Genomic DNA, 19812 nt, shown 5'->3' with positions numbered 1-19812 from the left:
ATTATATGTTGAGAAATAGGATAACGAGAATGGAGTGTCTAAGAATTTCCAGTGAGAGCTGCATTTCTCTGCGGTGTTGATCCCATCTCTCTCCACCTGTTTGAGTCGTGATTCCAAAGAGCGACAGAGCCACAGCAAAGAGCGGAATCACGTGGACTCCATACATCTGAATTTGAACACTTTAATGATTCATGCAGAAAACCACACCAACCACCCTTTAAACCACACCCACGCCTCACATTTTGACACAGGGGGTCTGAAAACCGGATTAGACTAGAGGGCTAGTTGGAGAGTTAACGTCTGCAGCCATTGATATCGCTTTCCTACACCATGATCGCCCCCGATATGAAGAATTATTAATTACCGCCAAGAACGCCAATTTGTATCTATTCCCCCCTTTAGAAGCAAAAAGTAATTTCATGAAGGCTAAGGGTCATCATTGTTCCGCAATGGATTCTCATCGATTGCATGTACAGACGTAGCTGCAAATCTGGGATATCTGCTGGTTTCGCCCACAGCTACGGCTTAGGCCATTCGCCCCAGACCCCCAATTACTCCATTTCAATCGTTCCAGGAGGTTTGCTTGTAACTATGAAGAATAGATAAGGTATTCAATATCCGTGACAAGCGGGAACGAACCAAGACGGAGAAGAAACCAAATAAAAGAATGAAAATACTTACTGTCGTAGACGACTCGGCACACTCCCTTGACCTCATTCACGATCCTCCTGCTGACCGTCTTCAGGAACTCGCCGTCAAACGGATACCAGTCCGCGGTCATGAAGTCTGTGGTCTCCACAGCCCGGAGCGCAATGACTTGGTCATGAACACGCTGGTCTCCCATTACACCAACTGCCTTGACAGGCAAAAGGGCCGCAAATGCCTGGCTGATTTTCCGGTACAGCCCGGCCGCTTTAATCTCTTCGATAAATATGTGGTCGGCCTCCCGGGCAATACGGACTTGTTCCTGTGAAACCTATTAGCAAGAATGATGTTTCCGATCGAAATATTAACATCATTGATACACACTGGGGTCACTTCTCCAAGAATCCGAATGGCAATGCCAGGACCTGGAAATGGATGGCGCCAGACAAGTTCCTCTGGAATACCAAGCTGTTTCCCCAACTCACGGACTTCGTCCTTGAAAAGCTCGCGGAGCGGCTCAATGAGCTTGAGGTGCATGCCTTCCAAAAGGCCGCCCACATTATGGTGAGTCTTTATGGTTGCGCTAGGTCCCTTGAACGAAATACTTTCAATCACATCGGGATACAGCGTGCCTTGAAGCAGCCATTTGATCTCACCCTCGTTGGAAAATCCCTTCGCAGCGGCCGCAATGTTCTTGGCCTCTTCTTGGAAGACTTCGATGAATGTGTTGCCGATGACTTTTCGTTTTTTCTCGGGATCATCTGTAATTCCCTTCAGCTTGCCGAGAAACCGCTCGCTGGCATCAACCACAGTAAGGTTGATGCCAAGATGTTTCGTTAGAGTTTCTTTGACGGTCGCAGCCTCGTTCAAACGAAGGACGCCATTGTCGACGAGGACAGCATGGAATCGATTTCCAATTGCCTCCTGCATTAACTTTGCAGCCACTGTTGAATCGACACCGCCACTGACAGCTCCGATAACTTGTCCTTTCTCCCCGACCAATTTTCTAATGCGGTCGATTTCTTGGCTCACAAATTCGCCCATTGTCCAGTTTTGCTCGGCTTTTGCTATTCCAACCGCAAAGTTTCGAAGAACATCCTTCCCTCGCGGTGTGTGCGTGAGCTCCGGGTGAAACTGAATGCCATAAATGGGCTTCTCGGTGTGTGCGATTCCGGCAAAGGGCGCATTGGCTGTTGTTGCGATGGTCACGAAATTCTCGGGAAGATTAGATAGCTTATCTCCATGCGACATCCATACCACAAGATCTCCCTCAAGCCCTTCGAATAACTTATCAATGTGCGCCAACTTCCCTGCGTGCCGCGTCACATTCAGCTTGGCATGTCCGTACTCCCTCTTGTCGCCCGCAGAGACATTTTTGCCGTGGTTCCACGCTATCATTTGCAAGCCGTAGCAGATGCCTAGGACGGGGACTCCTAGATCGAATACAGCTGCAGTCAGGAGGGTCATGTCAGTATGTACTTTGAAGCAACAATTCCACATCCGCATTGCTAGCTACATGAAATGGCTCACCTGGGTCTACGTGCGGTGCGTCTGGCGCATAGACAGAGTATGGACTCCCCGACAGAATAACAGCCTTTGGTTTCCATGACAGATCGGCAATTTTCTGAGTACATGGGAGCATCTCAGAGTAGATGTTGAGCTCGCGGAGTCTCCTCGTGATAAGGTGCGAGTACTGTGAGCCAAAGTCGAGGACCCTGATTTATTCAGGATATTAGCACATCGCGGTATCAATTTGCGCAATTGTGTGGGTTGCAGGGCTCACAGAATGGTGTCGAAGGCCATATGAGGCTCGACAACTAGTGCTTCAGCTGTAGTCGCCATTATAGATATATATACTGAGGGTATTGGGAGTGATTTTGGCCGGATTGACTCCAAAGAAGGGAAAGGGAGCACAAATTTTTTGAAAGTTGCTGAGGGGCCGGGAAAATTGTGTCACACGATTGCTGACTCATCAGCCTTATCAGATCGAGGGGTATTTACATTGGTTGAGGCGACGAAGAACGTATTAATGTTATATCCATTGTACTCTCTGCAAATTAGGCATTCTGATAGATATGGATACATATTAAGGAAGCAAGGCACTAATACTGTAGGTTAAATGGGATCCCTTTGTCAACCTTGCTATATACAATCAAACCAGAGACGGTGCCTTGTTGTGGGGGCAAGTAAACTCAACAAATTATACCTCAATGAAAAACATAAATGCCGAAATGCCAGACATTGTTAATAATTGATATACGCACGACGGGATTTATCTCAGGACTGCCAACTAGTTGCTGAGGTCAAGCGCCGCCGTTCATAAAATCGCGGAGCATTCGCTTCCACTCCTCCAACTCCTTCGAGCGATCAGCCAACGACAGCTCTTCCAGCTGAATTTTGAGTTTGCTGTTCTCCTCCATGAGTCTAGCATTGAACTTCCACTCCATACATAATTGATTCTGCAGGTATTTGACCTCCGGCATATATTTCGCTGCAACCTCCTGCTGCGATAGAACAACCCGTCCATTCGCAATATTCAACACTTGCTCCAGAAAACCGACACGTGCTTGCAAATCCCTCATTCGGGACTGGATTTCTACTCCCATCTCGAGTTCGCGGTATATTGTCGAAAGAGCATCATCGACTTCATTGGAGACGGTTTGGTATCTTGAACGTCGTGGTGCCGCACCTCCCAATGTCGAATGGGCAGAGTAATCCGAGCGTCGTTGATCCGTGGAGTCTTGCGCTTGTTGTTTGGGGGACTGGTAAGGGTCGTGTCGGTAGGGGACGTCCAATCCGCTCTCCTGGGACGTGCAAAGGGATTTTATGCACCCTTCTGCTCCTGGTGACAGAGATACCGCCGTGGTAGGAGTAGCCACACGCTCACATGATATCGTATACCTTTCGCAAGTTGCAGAATAACGGTTTGCAGCATTCGCTCGCTGCTGGGTGTGAACGTTTTGGGCTAAACTCGCTTTTCTTCAGTGAAGAGGCGGCGGATAATGGAGTAATATGTGCTGGGGTTTTAAGATGCCAGTTTTTCTCGACACAGAGAGGGCAGTAGAACGGGGAGGGCACGTCTCGAGTCTCTCCGTGGCGGAATCAGGCAAATGGCATGACAAGAGCGCATGCATGTTTTGCACCCAAAGACGTTATTTTTGAGTTTGCAGACATAGCAAATATCCATATTCGGGTCCCCGACTGTTAAGAATCTATCAGTGTCCAATGTCAAAACCAAAAATGTTATGTTCTGGAAAACTATTCAAAACTACAGTCACATTCTTCGCCAATCCTGCGTCCCCAGAGTGTGCTCTCATACGAGGTTCGAAATTGTCAGATCCTTTGCCAACTCCGGCAGCCTGCATCTTCGTCTGATGGCATGCTTGATGAGTTCTTGGCCTCTTTGATTCGGGCTGCAGGTTATCCTTCGCTCTCCAGCCTCTCTTTTCAGCGTAATGTTCTGGCACAGAAGATTCCATCATGGATGCAGGTGGTGGTCTACTATGAACGCTTTGTGGAAAAATTCAATATGCATTAGCATCATTCCATCTGACGTCATCTCCCAACTCCGCCCTCGGATGTCCACAATATTCGGCTTCGTTTGGTCATGGATTAATAATAGTTCATCCTTAGCTTTCCGAGTATCTCAGCTGGATCAAGCACTCTACCAAGACTCGTCGATTCAATAGGAAGAAGATAAAGAAAGATATGATTGGCCAAACTATGATAAAAATCCCCGTATGATTGAATGTAACCAATCCGTTCAACAATTCTCTGATGTTGGAACTGATTTCTATATATCTCTTCTTTGTAAATAGTGTAAAATATCTTGTTGAAATGTGCCAGATATTGCCCAGGATCAAACTCGCGCCTGTTCAAGATTTCGACAAGATGGCCAATAAAGTCCTAGGATTTCCCACCCAAAGTTTCTTCAATCCCAGTGTCACCTCCGATTCCGAGATCAGATCGATCTTGGGGAACCAATCAATCCTGCGGGAAGAATCGTTAGTTAGGGCTTGGGATGTCTTGGCGTCAGAAATATTTCGCTGAGAAACAGACTCCGAGCATATCCAACAACAACCCCTCGTAGATGAACAATCTCCTCCACGCCTTGGCCTCTTCGAGGTTCACCTTACCTATCTCGTGGGCTAGTACACGAATCCCGTTCATCTCCCTTTCATTGTGCAGCTCCCAATTCTTCTTCTCCCATCATAGCTACAGGTTGTGCTCAGCAGCAGCCACGCTAGCAACAATGGGGAGAGAAATTCCAGACGAGGATGAATCTCCACGCAAGCGCATTAAGATTTCAAAGGATCCAGATTCTAATTCTCCTATTACCCCTGTTTCTGGATTTGGGCCTCCCGCCGCATTGGACAGCCAGGATATCCAGGCGCTGAAAGAGGCGGAGGTCGGCATCACCGATTTTGTCAGCCCGCATCTCCCTAGCTTTTCCGGTATCTTGAAGAAAAGGTATTTCCTCAGGTACAACTTATATATACAACTTGGGTAACCAGTGCTAATCAGGTCGTATTTGCTACAATGCAGGTATACTGATTTCCTGGTCAACGAAATTCTTCCTTCCGGCGAGGTTCTGCATCTGGCAAATCTCGATCTCCCTCATTCATTTAAAGCTGCCACTGCCAGCTTAGGACCTCCAAAGCCCACGCCCGCTGCGCCTGGGAATAACCAGAACGCAAATTTTTCAAAGGCATCAGAGGATGGCGAGAAAAATATTACGGAAACAGAAGTTTCGAACCCGACCGCTACAGCGAAACCCCAGTTTCACGTGAGGATATCCGAGTTGAATCTGTATTATCCCAAGACTCTCTAACATCCTACTCCAGTTATCAGATGAGGACAACAAACTCCTGGAAGAATATTTCGGTGCTGAAACCGCTCAACAAATTATCCTCTTACACAGTCGGGCTCTCTCGCGACCCACCGCAAAAGTAAGCGATCTTGGGCGTATAAAATCTGATGTAATTACAGACAAGGAGCTCCGGACGAAAATCCACCAAGCTATTCGACGTATATTCGCGTCTCGTCTAGACTCAACCACGGAGAGCGATGGTACGATGGCAATAACCCCCATTCCTTTATCACGCAAGGGTGCCGAGTCGCGTGGTGGCAGAGGTGGACGGGATACCTGCAGGGGAAAGCTGGGATGGAGCGAGTTAGGCGGGGAACATTTGCATTTCACCATCTACAAGGAAAACAAGGACACCATGGAAGTCGTGACATTCCTTGCTCGTCAGATGAAAATGAATGCAAAGCAGTTCGGGTTTGCTGGAACGAAGGACAGACGTGGGGTAACTGTCCAGCGTGCCAGTGTTTATCGTGTATATGCGGATCGATTGCTGAATGTTGGAAAGTCACTGCGGAACGCAGCCGTTGGTGACTTCGAGTATCGCACGGATCGCCTTGAGCTGGGAGACTTGAATGGGAACGAATTTGTAATCACGCTTCGCGACTGCCAATTTCCCTTTGGCCAGAATGAGGAGATGTTGACCAATGGAGTTTCAAAGGCTACTGAAATTGTCTCCCAGGCTCTTCATGATCTTCGCGAACGGGGCTACCTTAATTACTATGGGCTGCAGCGTTTCGGGACGTTCTCCACACGAACTGATACCGTGGGACTGAAGATGTTGCAGGGTGACTTCAAGGGTGCTTGCGAGTGCATTTTACATTTCAATCCAGGAACTCTCGCACAGACGCAATCCCAGGCACAGTCGCAGGAGACGAAAACCCTCATCAGCGCCGACGACATCGCGCGCGCAGAGGCGATTCACATTTTCCAGACAACGGGCAGATGCAATGAAGCCGCCAATAAGCTCCCTCGTAAATTCTCCGCTGAGTCCAGCATCATCAGACACCTGGGCCGAAATAAAAATGACTATTTCGGTGCGCTAGGAACCATCCCCCGCAGCCTCCGTCTCATGTATGTCCACGCATACCAATCACTGGTATGGAATTTTGCAGCGAGCCAACGCTGGCAGTTGTACGGTGATAAGGTCGTCGCCGGCGACCTTGTGCTCGTCAACGACTTCAAAGAAAGCGACGGCCCGGGTGCAGCTGCCGCAGTTGATGAATTCGATGCAGATGGCGACGTTGTCGTGCTGCCTGAGGCCGGCGATAGCGCCAACGCTCCCGATGAGATGTTCGAGCGAGCGCGGGCCTTAACTGCGGAAGAGGCTGCGAGCGGGAAATATACCATTTTCGACATCGTCTTGCCGCTGCCGGGTTTTGACATTTTGTACCCAGATAACGAGATGACAGCATTCTACAAGGATTTCATGAGCAGTGATCGAGGCGGTAAGCTGGATCCCTTCGACATGCGAAGGAGCTGGAAGGATATCAGTTTGAGCGGTGGGTATCGGAAGCTGCTTAGCAAGCCAGGTGCGGAGTATTCGTTTGAGGTGAAGGCGTATGCAAACGATGATGAGCAGTTTGTGCAGACGGATCTTGATAAGCTAAAAGAGTCGAAGAATGGCCATGAGAAGGCAAGGAGACCTGAAAAGGTGACTGAAGAGGTGACAGGGCAGGTTGACAATGCGGCTGCTGATAAACTGGCGGTGATTATAAAATTACAGTTGGGATCCAGCCAGTATGCGACCATGGCTTTACGGGAGCTTATGACAAATGGAGGCGTCAAGACCTACAAGCCGGATTTTGGCGGGAGATAAGTATGAAAAGCGATGGGTAATAGCATGGATACCTTTTTCTATTTCCTTCATTCCTTCTCTCTCTCTTCTATGCCATTTCTTTTGGTGGCCTCAATTCACCAAAAGGTTTTTTGATTCAGCGGCGGTAAATATCGGATAGCGCCGATGGTGCTGTCAGTGCTCAACTCAGGCAACATAGAGTTGAACATTCATTGATCAGCCGCAAGAATTGATGAGACTACATCTGACAGGGGTACTTAAATCTTAGATATCTCTCCGCATTTATGGTGCATGTTTCAAGGTGCAGCAGGCGATCTGTCATTGGATTGTCCAGTCCAGCGTTTCAGGTGCAGATGTTTCATTCACACCATCTGCTGTTTAATGGCACCGTCCATGTGAATAAATACTAAACAATCAACCTACGCCTGTTTTCTTTATTATCGAGATTCTCTTTGTGTTCATGCTTTATCCATTCTCCAAAATACCTGATCTCCATTATCTACCCGGAACCTGCTTCATCTTCGAAGCTTCTAAAAATCAGACACGCGTATCTGTGACACGGAACATACAAACCCTGTCTTGCTATCGCAGTTCTGTCATTTCCTTCATTAGAAAGTCGCTCAGGTGGTCCACAGCAAAACCAGCAGCAATAGACCAACCAAGGGATGCTCTCATCAACCAAAACCCTCTACTTGATTGGCCTAGCCACTCTTGCGCAGGCTCATATGCATCTCTACCACCCACCACCCTTCGCAGCCGCAAACAATCCGCACCTAACAAATGCGCCAGACTCTTACCTCGACTATCCCTATAATTGTTGCGGCCGCACCACACCTTTCCCCTGCAAAGGGTACCTAAACCATTTGAACACACCACAGGGCCAATCCGTTGCCTCCTGGGCTGCGGGGTCGCAACAAAATTTTAGTCTCACAGGTACAGGGAACCATTACGGTGGCTCATGCCAGGTCGGGTTCAGTGTCGACAAAGGCGCGACATGGAAAGTAGTAAAGAGTTTTGAAGGCAATTGCCCGTATCGGAACGGCGGGACGGACCCGGAGAAGCAGACGTTTGAATTTACGGTCCCCAGAGACACACCGGTTGGCGTACAAGTATTTGCGTGGACGTGGATTAACCGGGAGAGGGAATTTAATATGCTTTGTGCGGCAGTTAAGATCACTGGAGCGGAAAAAAGGGGTCGGAAGCAAGATTTTGTGTCACGTTCAGATTCTGGGCGTAGGAGCGGGCGCCACCAGTATCGTCAGCGAGATACAGGCTCCTGTACATGTACATGTGGTGGTGGTAGTTCGAGCGACACCAGCAGCAATGGTGCTTCAGCGACGACGCTACCAGCAGTGCCTTTCAATGACCGCCCAAGCTTCCTCTTTGCGAATATCGATAACGGGTGCCAGACACCCATGACGAATTTCGAAGTCAAGTATCCGAACCCGGGCCCTGATGTGGTTCAGGGTGACGGGGAGTATCAGCTGAAGTTGCCAGAGCCAGCGGATAAGTGTAACTAAATCGTCCCGGGTGTGCGCTTGTTTGTTTGACTTCTCTTCCTGTTGATTGTGCGGATGACGCTTCCCAGTGGTCAATGTACGGTTCATACTCAAACGCAATCTGTGTATGTATTTGATTTGCAGGCGAAATTGATGGGGGAGAGCTGCTTTGGCAAAATAAATCAATGTTCTAAAAACGCCAAACTTTGCCAGTGACCACAGCAATATTACTCAGAATAGAATGGGTGGATTGCTTGGGTAAACTGAAGCACCCTCACTGAGGTCAACAGCTTTCTGAATTATTATTTTACTGATGGGAAATTCGAACTTGAGTTTAATTGAGTCATTTTGGGCAACATCGATATTCCCCAGACTCGTCGTTAGAGCTCTTTATGGTTCTTTTCCCGAGGGTCGACGCCTGATTGCTTTCAATATCCCTGAACATTCCGGGGAGATAGATGCCAGACCTCGAAGAAACACCTAGCTTTTTCTATGTTGAACGCGCGCCAGAGCTCTGTCTGTAAGCTTTACTTTTTCTCCACTATTCTCGGGAGATATCAGATACCGTTGGAGTCTGAAGTCCCTGGTAGATTCACGTATAGGATAGAGACGTTAAATTTCCATAGCAGCTCATGGCTATTATCTTGTATGATCTTCCCGATAAAGGGAAAACGAGCCAGCACATGCCTGACATTCACTCCACTATGAGATCGTTAAATTTATTCTACAAGGCATAAATTTGAAAATCCTGTTTAAGCCAGAAGCAATCGAGCATGAGGAGTATTTCGCTATGACTGTGTGTACCCTCGGACTTGTTTTCTTTTATACAAGGGACTCTTAACCGGGAGAACATTTGATATATCTCATCCTCCACCGTGGGGTGATGCATTAACAAGTCAACCACTAGTGGACAGTGGCATCACTGGACAGGATGGATCAAGCACAACAGCTAGGGAACTAGGATAAATATAATCTGTAGACTATCTAAGGTTCGATATCCAGTACATGTACAGAAAAGATGGTTACATTTCTCTGTGCTAGGTTTTCAGTATGGGTTATTCCACCCCCTTAAGCATCATTTTCTCCTCTTCCTTCTCCCGCTCCGCTTCCGTTGCCCTTCCAAACCAGCTCTCCTCAGCGCTCAGGCCTGGCGGCTCCCAGAGCATCATGGCCACCCATTCCTTGCCCATTAGCTCCACAGTTCCCAGGTCCCGGAATCCAAGTTTCTTATATAGTCCGGCCCCCTTGAGACTGGGCTCCAATCCCACGGGTACATTCTCCGCCGTCCCCCGCTCTATTCCCCACTGCAGCAGCATTTTCCCAATTCCCATCCGCTGATATCCGGGGTGAATTGCGAGCATGCCAACGTACCAGAGCTCCGGGAAAATGTCTGACGGGAAGTTACCGGCCGTTGCTGAGGCGTAAGTTCGTAGCCTGGAACTATCGATGGCGTTGTTTTGGATGAACATATCGGCGTATCGCAGTTGTAGGTTTAGCAGCCGTCTCTCTAGCCCTGTGCATTTTGGGTGATTAGGAAGGTATTATTCCTGGGTCAAACGGAGTGAGTTGCGTAGTATATGTATGCTTTGGAGAGGATAATTCACGAACACCATCCGATGGTTTCTTTGTCCTCCCTCCACTTCCTGGCTTGTGGAGAGTCGCCCACGCGCTCCCAGGCACAGTAGCCAACAACTTTCCCCCTTGGCTCATACCCTTGGCCATGCTCCCGACGATGCTCTCTCCCGACCTCATCTTCAGGATCTGTTACAGCAACATGGAGGACCCATCCGGGGGTCGAGAACCGCACCTTGGTTCGCATCAAGAAGCCAGCCCGGTATTCGGAATAGTATTTCAACCGGTTCGGAGCAAGCCACGCCCAGAGTTCATCATCCAACAGAGCATCGGCCAGGATGGAGGCGACCTCCGGGATGTCTGCTGCTTCGAGTGGGTGGATGTGCATTTTCTCTGTAGGGGCTTTCTTTTTCTTTTTCTTTTATTCTTTATTTTTATTTTTACTTTTATTATTTTTTTTGTTTGGCGGATTCAAAGTGTTCACCGTAGCTTGCTGACATTCGTGGTTGGATTGTCTTCATTTCGGACTGACTATCCGTACTCCGTACTGACTGTCTGCTGATTGCATCATGGTTGCAACAGCAGGGGATAATACGAGACCAACCGCTCGATCCAGGGTTGTATTGCTAGTGGACTAGCACGGCTGCGAAGTACCGAAAGCATCAATGAGGCTCGTGAGCATTGAGAAAACATCCATCCTATAATGTTTCGTATTCCTGCACACGGAATCTTGCTCAGTGGATCATTGAAGCTGCATCTCTTCCTCACGGGGCACCATCAAAAATACACAAAATATCCTGTTCTGTTGACGCACGAAAGGGTCTTTTGGGCATCCGAAACATCTCCTCACGCTGGGGATTGCTCCGCTCCAGAGCCCAGTTCGCTCGGCTATTCAGCTAATAATCAACTCAAACAATCTTGAAAATGGCCTCTTCGATTCGTAGGGACCGTACTCCGTACCGTCAAGCTAGATACCAGGGCCTAGTTGATGGCCCATCAGCCACCCTCGTCTGCCACTGGCCCACGAAGGCGACATCAAAAGATCTTCATCCTGCTTGTCAAATCAAGGCAGGCCGCCGACTACATGAACGCTTCGGCCTCGAACTCGCCAAACTTTGCTATTTTCATGGTCGACCTTCCGAAACTGCCAAGCCCTTTGCCGAACGACTCACGAGCGATGAACCGAAAAGTCTAACTAATTTGATGAAGATCATGAACTTTTAAGCTAATGAGATGCGTTCCTTGCCGAAGACCGTTTCTTCAACACTCTTGGATGCCCACCTTGATGACCTGGTGGGTGGGGTTGCTCGGCATCGACTGGACATCGACTGGATATCGACTCGATATCAACTGGGCCGCTCGGTCCCTAGTGTCGCATCAGGGCGGCCTGTATTCTGGTCAAATGTCAACCACATGGCCGCCAGGGTCTTTTCTTTTCTTCTTAGATCTCTTGTTTGTCGACAGAGTACGGAGTACGGGCGGATCTCGCTGGGCTCATTGGACTTGTTCCGTCTGATTCCTCCGCTTGGCTTTCGCTGCCAACCCAGAAAGTCGCTCGGGCCACTTAGAACATGTGGTGGTCGAATTGATATCAACCTCCAAGATTGCTGTGATGGCTCTCTAACGACCATTTTCACATGAATAACAATTGCTTGGTCGCCTTCTTGCCAATCACTTCTCTGGCATCTTTTATGTTAAGAGACATCACTTTTGTCGATTCATATTGTTCATCTGAACCTGGAATTCTACATGTAACTCACTAAAGTCGTCAACTATATTTTTCAATCGTTTGAGGCACGAATGTTATGATATTTTCTGTGAGACAGTCAGCAGCTTATTCTAGGAGCACCTTGCTCAGATGACCACTCATACCATGGATACCGTGGATACTTCAGTCAGATCATTCAATGACTGGCCAAACCATCAGGGCGTTAGCATTTTACCCCCAACCCTTCATCCTCTGAATCATTATTCTTCAGCCGGTGCTAGTGGGAATTAATACCTATGGCCATCACTAACTGAACGCAGTTCAATTCTACCTATGAAGAGAGAATTCCGGTCGAGCTCAAGGTCACTGGTGACATACCTGCATGGGCTGCGGGAGTCCTATACCGCACCGGCACAGGTCGCAGTGAAATAGAGACGGACAAAAAAGAAATCTTTAAAATAGCCCATTGGTTCGATGGGCTGTCAGTGGTTCATAGATTCCAAATCCTGCCGCCAGATGAAATCCATCCTTCAGTCCGCGTCTTCTATAATTCGAGAAGCTGCTGTGACGGATTGATCGAGAGGATCAGGAAGACTGGCAAAGGCAAAGACATGTCATTCGGTGCTCGATATGAACCCTGCACGAGCTATTTTCAGAAAGTTATGTCGCTATTCCGGCCTGCTCCAGCAAGGACCGGAGCAGACCAGCGATCTATGTCCATTACGCTCTCGGTCAATTTCCCTGGTCTCAGCAGCACAGCCACACAAAAGACCTCTGGACATGCGTCAGGTATACACACATTAGCCAATAAAACAGATACCGCGGCATTTCAAACCCTAGACCCTGAAACTTTGGAACCCATTGGAGTAGCCTCACAGCAAGTCCTTCACCCAGACTTGAAGGGGCCTTTATCCGCCGCTCACGCCAAATCTGACCCGGTCACAGGCGATGTTTACAATTTCAACCTCCAACTTGGCAAGTGTCCAATCTACCACGTCTTCCACGTCTCAGCCGCAACGGGCAAAACCTCCATCCTCGCAACCCTCACCAATGCCCGCGCCGCATACATACATTCTTTCTTCCTCACGAAACACTATGTCATCCTCTGTGTATGGAACTCTTTCTACGTTGCGGGTGGCCTGGCAATTCTTTGGCACAAGAACATTATTGATGCAATGGCCGACTATGACCCGTCTAAGAAAACCACCTGGTATGTCATTGACCGCCGCCCCGCCGATCAGGGAGGCAAGGGGCTCGTTGCTACCTACAAAAGTGACCCATTCTTCTGCTTCCATACGATCAACACGTACGAAGAACCCACGCTTGATGACACTGGGAGCATCGATATCGTCGCGGATTTAACTGCCTACAACAATCTTGACGTCCTCAAGCGCTTCTACCTCTCGAACATCATCTCCACCTCCCCTGACGCCTCCAAGTACGCAGCCGGGACAAACGATGCTAGCCGTGGCTTATACAAGCGGTTCCGCCTGCCGTCACTCCCAGTCCCGTCAGCATCCTCCTCAACGTCAACATCGTCTTCAAGAAAACGAACGAAGCCCCGGCGTGCCACCCTAGACTTCAAAGCCGACGCTTTGGATACACCAGAACTCCCCACTCTAAACCCGAACTATGTCACGCGCCGCCACCGCTATGTCTACGGCGTCACGTCCTCGGGTAAATCGAGCTTTGTCGATGGGCTTGTCAAGTTCGACACGGAAACCAGGCAATCCATACATTGGAATGAATGGGGGCAGAATGCCGGCGAGCCTATTTTCGTGCCGAGGAGGAGAATGCCGACTCAGAAGAGTCCAAGAGGGAGTGAAAGTGAGAGTGGGGCGGATGGCGATGGGGAAGCGATTGAGGAAGTGGAAAAGGAAGGGGAGTCTGAGCCGTTTGATGAGGATGACGGGGTGCTACTCTCCGTAGTGTTAGATGGGTTCAAGGGGAGGTCGTATTTGCTTGTCCTTAACGCGAAAAATATGACGGAGGTTGGCAGGGCAGAGGTTGCGGGGCCCATCGGGTTTGGGTTTCACGGGACTCATGTTTCGGCACTGAGCGGAGGAAAGGGGTTGGATTTCTAGGAGCGGTTTGTCGCTTTTTTTCCTGAGATGTACATTTTTTTTTTTTTTTTTTTTTGGCCCCTCTCCTCAGATGAAACAAGTAGTAGATTCCTATTTAATGATATATAATTCCATGAATACTTTCATTCAGAGCGCAAGACACTGGATTCGCCACTGGCTTTCTTTGATCATGATATCTGCATGCAACGAAGAAGCTAACTTTGATATCAACCCTTCAGATTGCGTTGTGTTTTATTTCCATTTCTCTCTTTCATTCAAAGATTTGCGTTCATTTCCCCTGTGTGTTAATCCCCATTAAATATATAGCAACCAAGCTAAGTCAGGTGTTACTGAGTTTTTCATATATTCTATTCGACCTTACTCTTTTCCCTGTCGATCTTGACAGTTCTATCTATCCAAATTTGATCTGACATATGTCCCTTCGAGGGTTTCGACCAGAGCAGAAACGGATTGCAGTTTGGTCGAACAAATACGATTGACTTGCAATCATGTCGGACTCCGTCCCAAGCGAACGTTTTGCTGAATTGATGATATCTGGAAAATACAGTGATCTGGTTTTGGAATGCCAGGGCAAGCAGTTCAAAGTCCATCGAGCCATAGTGTGTGGCCACTCGCCCGTTCTGGCAGCTGCTTGTGACTCAAATTTCAAGGTAAGATAGATATATACATTTGTCTAGCGAGGAAGATGGAGAGAGGGGTGGAGGAGCGGTATTCGCCTAACTAACTATCAAGTTTGCTAACCTATCCACATGGAGGAGGCGGTCACCAGTACTATCGAAATAACCGGGTTTGATGTCGAGACTGCGAAGCAGATGGTGTTATGTATGTACACGGGAGACTACGACGAGGATGTGGAAGGAGGACAGTCTACCACCCCATCCCACAACGAAAGCCACACAGATGAACCTCAATCACCGAGGATGGACCAGTTATTATCACGCCACATACAAATAAACGCAATCGCGGACTATTATGACGTTGCAAAACTACGAGAGCTCTCCAATTCTAGAATCCAGAAAATCCTTACGACTTCCTGGTCACCACATGGCTTCGGTACTGCCATAGAAGAAGCTCTTAGGTCAACGGGTGACAAGAAGCTACATGAAATTCTCGCTGAGAGTGCGGCCGCGCGAATCGAAACCCTCGTGGACGCGAACGAAAATATTACCAGCGAGGATTTTGCACAGAGCGTCATATGCAAGGTGGTTGATTTGTACAAAAAGGCGAATGAAGAACTGAAGCAGCAGTTGCAGTTGCTTGGGGATAAACTATCTATAGCGCAAAGCGATATCGAGACCGCGGTGAGAGTGAAGAAAGATTTCGACAATTGCATTCAGCTTCTCCAACAGACGAAGTTTTGTCGCAATATCAGCTGCGATGCAGACTTCAGCTGTTATTTCGAGGATACGGGTCATTGGAATAACGTCCATATTCTTCGATGTTCAAAATGCCTATGCAGACATAGGAGTTAATTGATGGAGGGAAGGTTTGCGTTCAAATTATTCCATTGCCTAGGGGCCCTTAACAGTTGTGGTTCCCTAGACATCGACGCCTGTATTTTGCAAAAGCTTAAGTCAGTCCAAATTGTTTAATATGCGTCATCTTGAGTAGTGGGAGTCGGGCCACAATCGTCCTTTGAGAAATCTACTTTAATATTACTCTTTCTGGAGCTCTACGGCTGTAATACCAACTCAAAGCTAGCTAGTTAGTTACCTGTGCCGTAATCGTGTCAGAAATGAGATAGCATATCAAGGATTCTGTTGATTGCACTAACAAGGATCAAGTAATATCTCACTATTTGAAACCGGATCACTGCTCCGGTGTATACCAGCACTGCCCCTATCATATGTTCAAGCAAGCATTCTCTTTCTTATAAATACTGCCTGATTATCATGTAGTTACTGGAGTTAGAATTGCTTATTCTAACTCCAACAATTACATGATAACTAGGCAGTAACTATTTATCAGGAAATTCCAGGTTTCAAGTTGCTACAGAATCCTTGGTTTTACATTTTGTCCAACTATCTATCGCAAATGCTAAAATCAAATCAGATTATGAGTCTTTTAACCAGCACTCTAATCCTCCTCACAAGCCCCCACACCCGCTCCCTCGCCTCCGCCCTCTCCACCCCATCCCCAAGCAACCTCTCATACTCCGTATGCTCATGCCGGATATGCGCATCAACCGCCAGACCCACCTTGACCTGCTCACTCGCTACCGTCCCACTCCTCCCAAGGCGCCGCGAGCCCTTCAGGAATGCGTGACCCAGCACTTTCTCCAGGGTCTCGGCTGGCATGGCGGGGAATTGAGCGCGGAGCAGCGTGCGCGCTCTCGAGGTGTCGCGAGCGTCCTTTTGGGCGACGGCGCGGGATCGGGCGTGGAGGGTGCTTGCAGCGGTTTTTGGTGACGGTGGTGTGGACTTGGGCGGCGTGCGCTGGGTGTGCGGGTTCTGGGTAGATTTTGTTGATATATGTTAAAAGTGGGTTTCAGGTTTTGCGGCTAGGGGGTTTTCCAAGATGCTTGTTAGGGGTGTGGTGTTTACATATACTGTATAAACAGTCTGCTTTGCGTCGTGGGAGAGACTGCGGCAGTTCCGAGTGATGTAGACGTCGCCCTTCGGAATGAAGATGTAGCCTGGTGATGGACCTTGGGTTTCCGTTCGGATCTGGATACTAATGGTTAGCAAAAAATGATCGATATCAGATCGGCTTGTCAGGTTCCCCTTCATAGAAGATAATTTACAGCTTCCAATGACGCCTCCCCAAACTTTTCTTTGACAACGTTCTGTTTCTCTAACGCAGAGAGGCCTGTTTCTTCTTCCTAGTGACTTTCGACACGGTGGTATTATTCGCTTGCTTTCGCGTTCGGGATCGGGATGGGGGGCCCTTTCCTCTTGTCCTTAGTTTTTACGGTAGCCATGGTGGAAGAGCTTGCTCGGTGATGGTCTCTTACTGTTGGGGAGCTCTGAAACGTTGATGGATGTATCCGACAACACCATGATACAAACCCAACCCCGGAACGCTTCGACCAATGACTTGAATAGCATTCCATTCCTTGCGTCCGATATGATATATACCACCTCACTTTAATTAAAATCCGGGTTAATTTATTCCGGCTGCACGTCATGTATTCTCCGTAAGTTTGTACTTACAACACAAGGCGTTTTCTGCTTCATTTATATTTCCATGGTATCGAAATACTAATTTCTGCGGTGGCTATTCTGGCTACTAGTATTCCTCGGTAATTCCATTGGGAGTAAATAATATTGTTGCATGGACGGTACAGAGGGAATGCAGGTCCTCCTATTGCATCCACCACTCTGGATTGCAACCTGTGTGCAGCTGCGTGTAACTGGACTGCTGATGTGCTATTGTCTTGACCTATATCACTGTCTCGATTGGCCTTGCGCCGAACAGCATGCTTCCAGCTTTTCTCCGTGTGAATAGTACTCAAGTCGGCACTGTGACAATATGCCTGCCAGGAGCTATGCTATAGTTTGGGCAACAGAAGACTTCCCTTCACAACTCGAAGCTTCCATTACATCTGAAATCCTGAATGCATACCGAGAGACAGTGCTTCATTTTCCTGCCAGGTTATTCCAAATAACGCTTGAGGCTCTCAGCACTCTCACTCTCATGCCTCTCAGGCTAGAGTTAGGAAATTTCGGCGAATAAATGTGATGCCCTGATCGCGCACAAATGGGTTCTGCTTCTCTGTACTGTCCACCCCAACAACCCACGGTGTATGGTATCTCCGCCAGCTAAACCTCAAAACACTGGGGGAAGTATACGCACAACGAAATGGGCTCATCATGATTTCTCCGCCAGTTGGATAGATTATCATACAGAACACTGATCCTAGGTTGGTTGGATTAGTTTTTCGTCGGTGCCTAGTGCTCTGTGGTTTGAAAAAGCTAGGATTCTGATGATATCTATCACCTGCGATATAGGGAGTTTGGGCCCAAAAACTTGACTATCTCTGACTTGTTCGAGGTGATCGTGTGTGAATCTTTGGACGGATTTCAAGTTGGCTTTGCTAGCTAGATAATAGTGAAAACACTCATTAGTCAACGACATGATATATATATATCTATAGAGCAAGCAATTTTGGTGCTGCATCTTCCTTTCTCAACATTCGTCATGCTGCTGGTTTAACCGGCCTATTGAGTTGGGGCCCCAAGAGGCAAATGACGACAGCTCGTCGGGGGAAGTGCCCAAAGACAAAGACGAATTGCGATGACATGGCAGCTTGCTGAAGTGGATGTTTGAAGATGGTCCCATTCCTCTCCCCGCAAGGTTCTGTTTTGCTTTTTCCAGATCTGGAGGAATTTTCCGAAGGCAGCCTAGTGGATGTCGATCGGTTTAGCGCCCAATACTAGCGCCGCGTGCCTGCATTTGGTAAGCACGACATCAACACGGAAATGATGCCCGAGGGTTAAATAAAGTTGGAAAAGACACACAAAATCCAAGCAAGGTACTCCGAGTATTTATTCTCGTGGCCTTGGCCTGAAGGCGGGAGACTGGCTGGGGATCTATCTACGTATCTATCTATATCATAGTATACTATATATATATATGTATGTATGTACCTGCATATAATTCGGGGTCCATGTCCTTACCAACACTGGCGCCCCCTTGCCAAGGCATATATCACTCTCAAGACAGAGGCAGGATAAGATCACCGTTTCTCGATTATTTCTTGATTATTCATTCCTGATCTTTGATTGATGAGGTTTACCTACTTATTGTGCAATGCCAATCTAAACGCTGGTCTTTCCAAACCATGGGAACCATAATCGTAGTGCTAGTTAACTTTGGCCCTCGCAGCATTCTGTTTCCGGATTGAATTGCAATGCCCATTTTTCGCCTTATTTTATGACAACAATGTTTAGAGTCTTGCTCATCATCACCCACTGATTCAAGTTAAAAAGACTAGGGGAAGCGGAAATCTGTTTCTGCTGAGGTCCTGAAACGTGCAGCTGCCACGGGTCAGAGCGTGGTCGTGCCCGGTGCAAGCCCGACAGTTGCCGCTCGCCTTGAGTTGAGTTGTTGGCTCATGAAATGAGATAATGAGAAGTCAAGAAAAAAAGAAAATGGATTTAATCGTCAAACCCACGGTTACCAGCCAGTAATGGCTTATACTGCCTCGAAGTCTTCACGTAACCCTGGTGCAAGGGCAGAACTGGTTTGGCATTTCCTGCAGCGGATTCTTGTTCTTATCGTCCCGCCAGGGACCGGCCGTGAGTCGGCGGTATATATTGAAATAATTTTATATGACTTGGGGCATGATTCCAGCCCCAGGGCCAGATAGAGACACCCTGGATAAGCAATGTCTGTTATCGTCTAATATGTATACTGATTACCTCTTTTATGTAGATCGACGCATGGCATGCGTGAGGGAATAAGGAGCAAAGTACTCGACAAGTTAACTACCTTTAGCAGTGGGGGTGGGGGAAGATACAAGCATCTAATCTCCGTGTGCATGCAAATATCTTGCATACATGTCCTTCCGTTTTCCTTGATTCCAAAGGCTTTTTTTAATTATTATTATTATTATTATTATTATTATTATTATTATTATTATTATTATTATTCTCCTTTTTGCCTTTCCTTTTCTTTCCCGTTTCCCTCTTCGGCTTATT

The 19812-nt window shown here is 47.8% G+C and overlaps 7 protein-coding genes across 7 annotated transcripts; 4 read left to right on the top strand and 3 right to left on the bottom strand.

Moving 5' to 3' along the window:
* Window positions 1-551: 551 nt before the first annotated feature.
* HCAG_02160 (GMP synthase subunit B) lies at window positions 552-2487 on the bottom strand (the record flags this gene model as incomplete). Its single annotated transcript, XM_001541939.1, has 5 exons — window positions 552-589; window positions 682-967; window positions 1030-2093; window positions 2176-2360; window positions 2429-2487. 5 exons carry the CDS (start codon window positions 2485-2487, stop codon window positions 552-554), a joined length of 1632 nt encoding a protein of 543 aa, XP_001541989.1.
* Window positions 2488-4897: 2410 nt separating this feature from the next.
* On the top strand, window positions 4898-7328 carry HCAG_02159 (conserved hypothetical protein; the record flags this gene model as incomplete). The annotated part of the gene is made up of 4 exons (XM_001541938.1): window positions 4898-5115; window positions 5191-5431; window positions 5567-5594; window positions 5635-7328. 4 exons carry the CDS (start codon window positions 4898-4900, stop codon window positions 7326-7328), a joined length of 2181 nt encoding a protein of 726 aa, XP_001541988.1.
* Window positions 7329-8032: 704 nt separating this feature from the next.
* Window positions 8033-8827, top strand: HCAG_02158 (predicted protein; the record flags this gene model as incomplete). Its single annotated transcript, XM_001541937.1, has 1 exon — window positions 8033-8827. One exon carries the CDS (start codon window positions 8033-8035, stop codon window positions 8825-8827), a length of 795 nt encoding a protein of 264 aa, XP_001541987.1.
* Window positions 8828-9861: 1034 nt separating this feature from the next.
* Window positions 9862-10766, bottom strand: HCAG_02157 (predicted protein; the record flags this gene model as incomplete). Its single annotated transcript, XM_001541936.1, has 2 exons — window positions 9862-10319; window positions 10415-10766. 2 exons carry the CDS (start codon window positions 10764-10766, stop codon window positions 9862-9864), a joined length of 810 nt encoding a protein of 269 aa, XP_001541986.1.
* A 1485-nt stretch (window positions 10767-12251) lies between these two features.
* On the top strand, window positions 12252-14170 carry HCAG_02156 (conserved hypothetical protein; the record flags this gene model as incomplete). The annotated part of the gene is made up of 2 exons (XM_001541935.1): window positions 12252-12308; window positions 12407-14170. The coding sequence occupies 2 exons, from the start codon at window positions 12252-12254 to the stop codon at window positions 14168-14170; spliced, it is 1821 nt and encodes a 606-aa protein (XP_001541985.1).
* Window positions 14171-14658: 488 nt separating this feature from the next.
* Window positions 14659-15642, top strand: HCAG_02155 (predicted protein; the record flags this gene model as incomplete). Its single annotated transcript, XM_001541934.1, has 2 exons — window positions 14659-14820; window positions 14926-15642. 2 exons carry the CDS (start codon window positions 14659-14661, stop codon window positions 15640-15642), a joined length of 879 nt encoding a protein of 292 aa, XP_001541984.1.
* A 378-nt stretch (window positions 15643-16020) lies between these two features.
* On the bottom strand, window positions 16021-17090 carry HCAG_02154 (predicted protein; the record flags this gene model as incomplete). The annotated part of the gene is made up of 4 exons (XM_001541933.1): window positions 16021-16053; window positions 16261-16620; window positions 16720-16836; window positions 17082-17090. 4 exons carry the CDS (start codon window positions 17088-17090, stop codon window positions 16021-16023), a joined length of 519 nt encoding a protein of 172 aa, XP_001541983.1.
* Window positions 17091-19812: the final 2722 nt, after the last annotated feature.

This window comes from Histoplasma capsulatum, genomic scaffold (assembly GCF_000149585.1).
Source record: "Histoplasma capsulatum NAm1 scaffold_2 genomic scaffold, whole genome shotgun sequence".
NCBI lineage: Eukaryota > Fungi > Ascomycota > Eurotiomycetes > Onygenales > Ajellomycetaceae > Histoplasma > Histoplasma mississippiense.
Note: the sequence above shows the minus strand (reverse complement) of the source record. Positions and strands in the feature narration are given on the sequence as shown.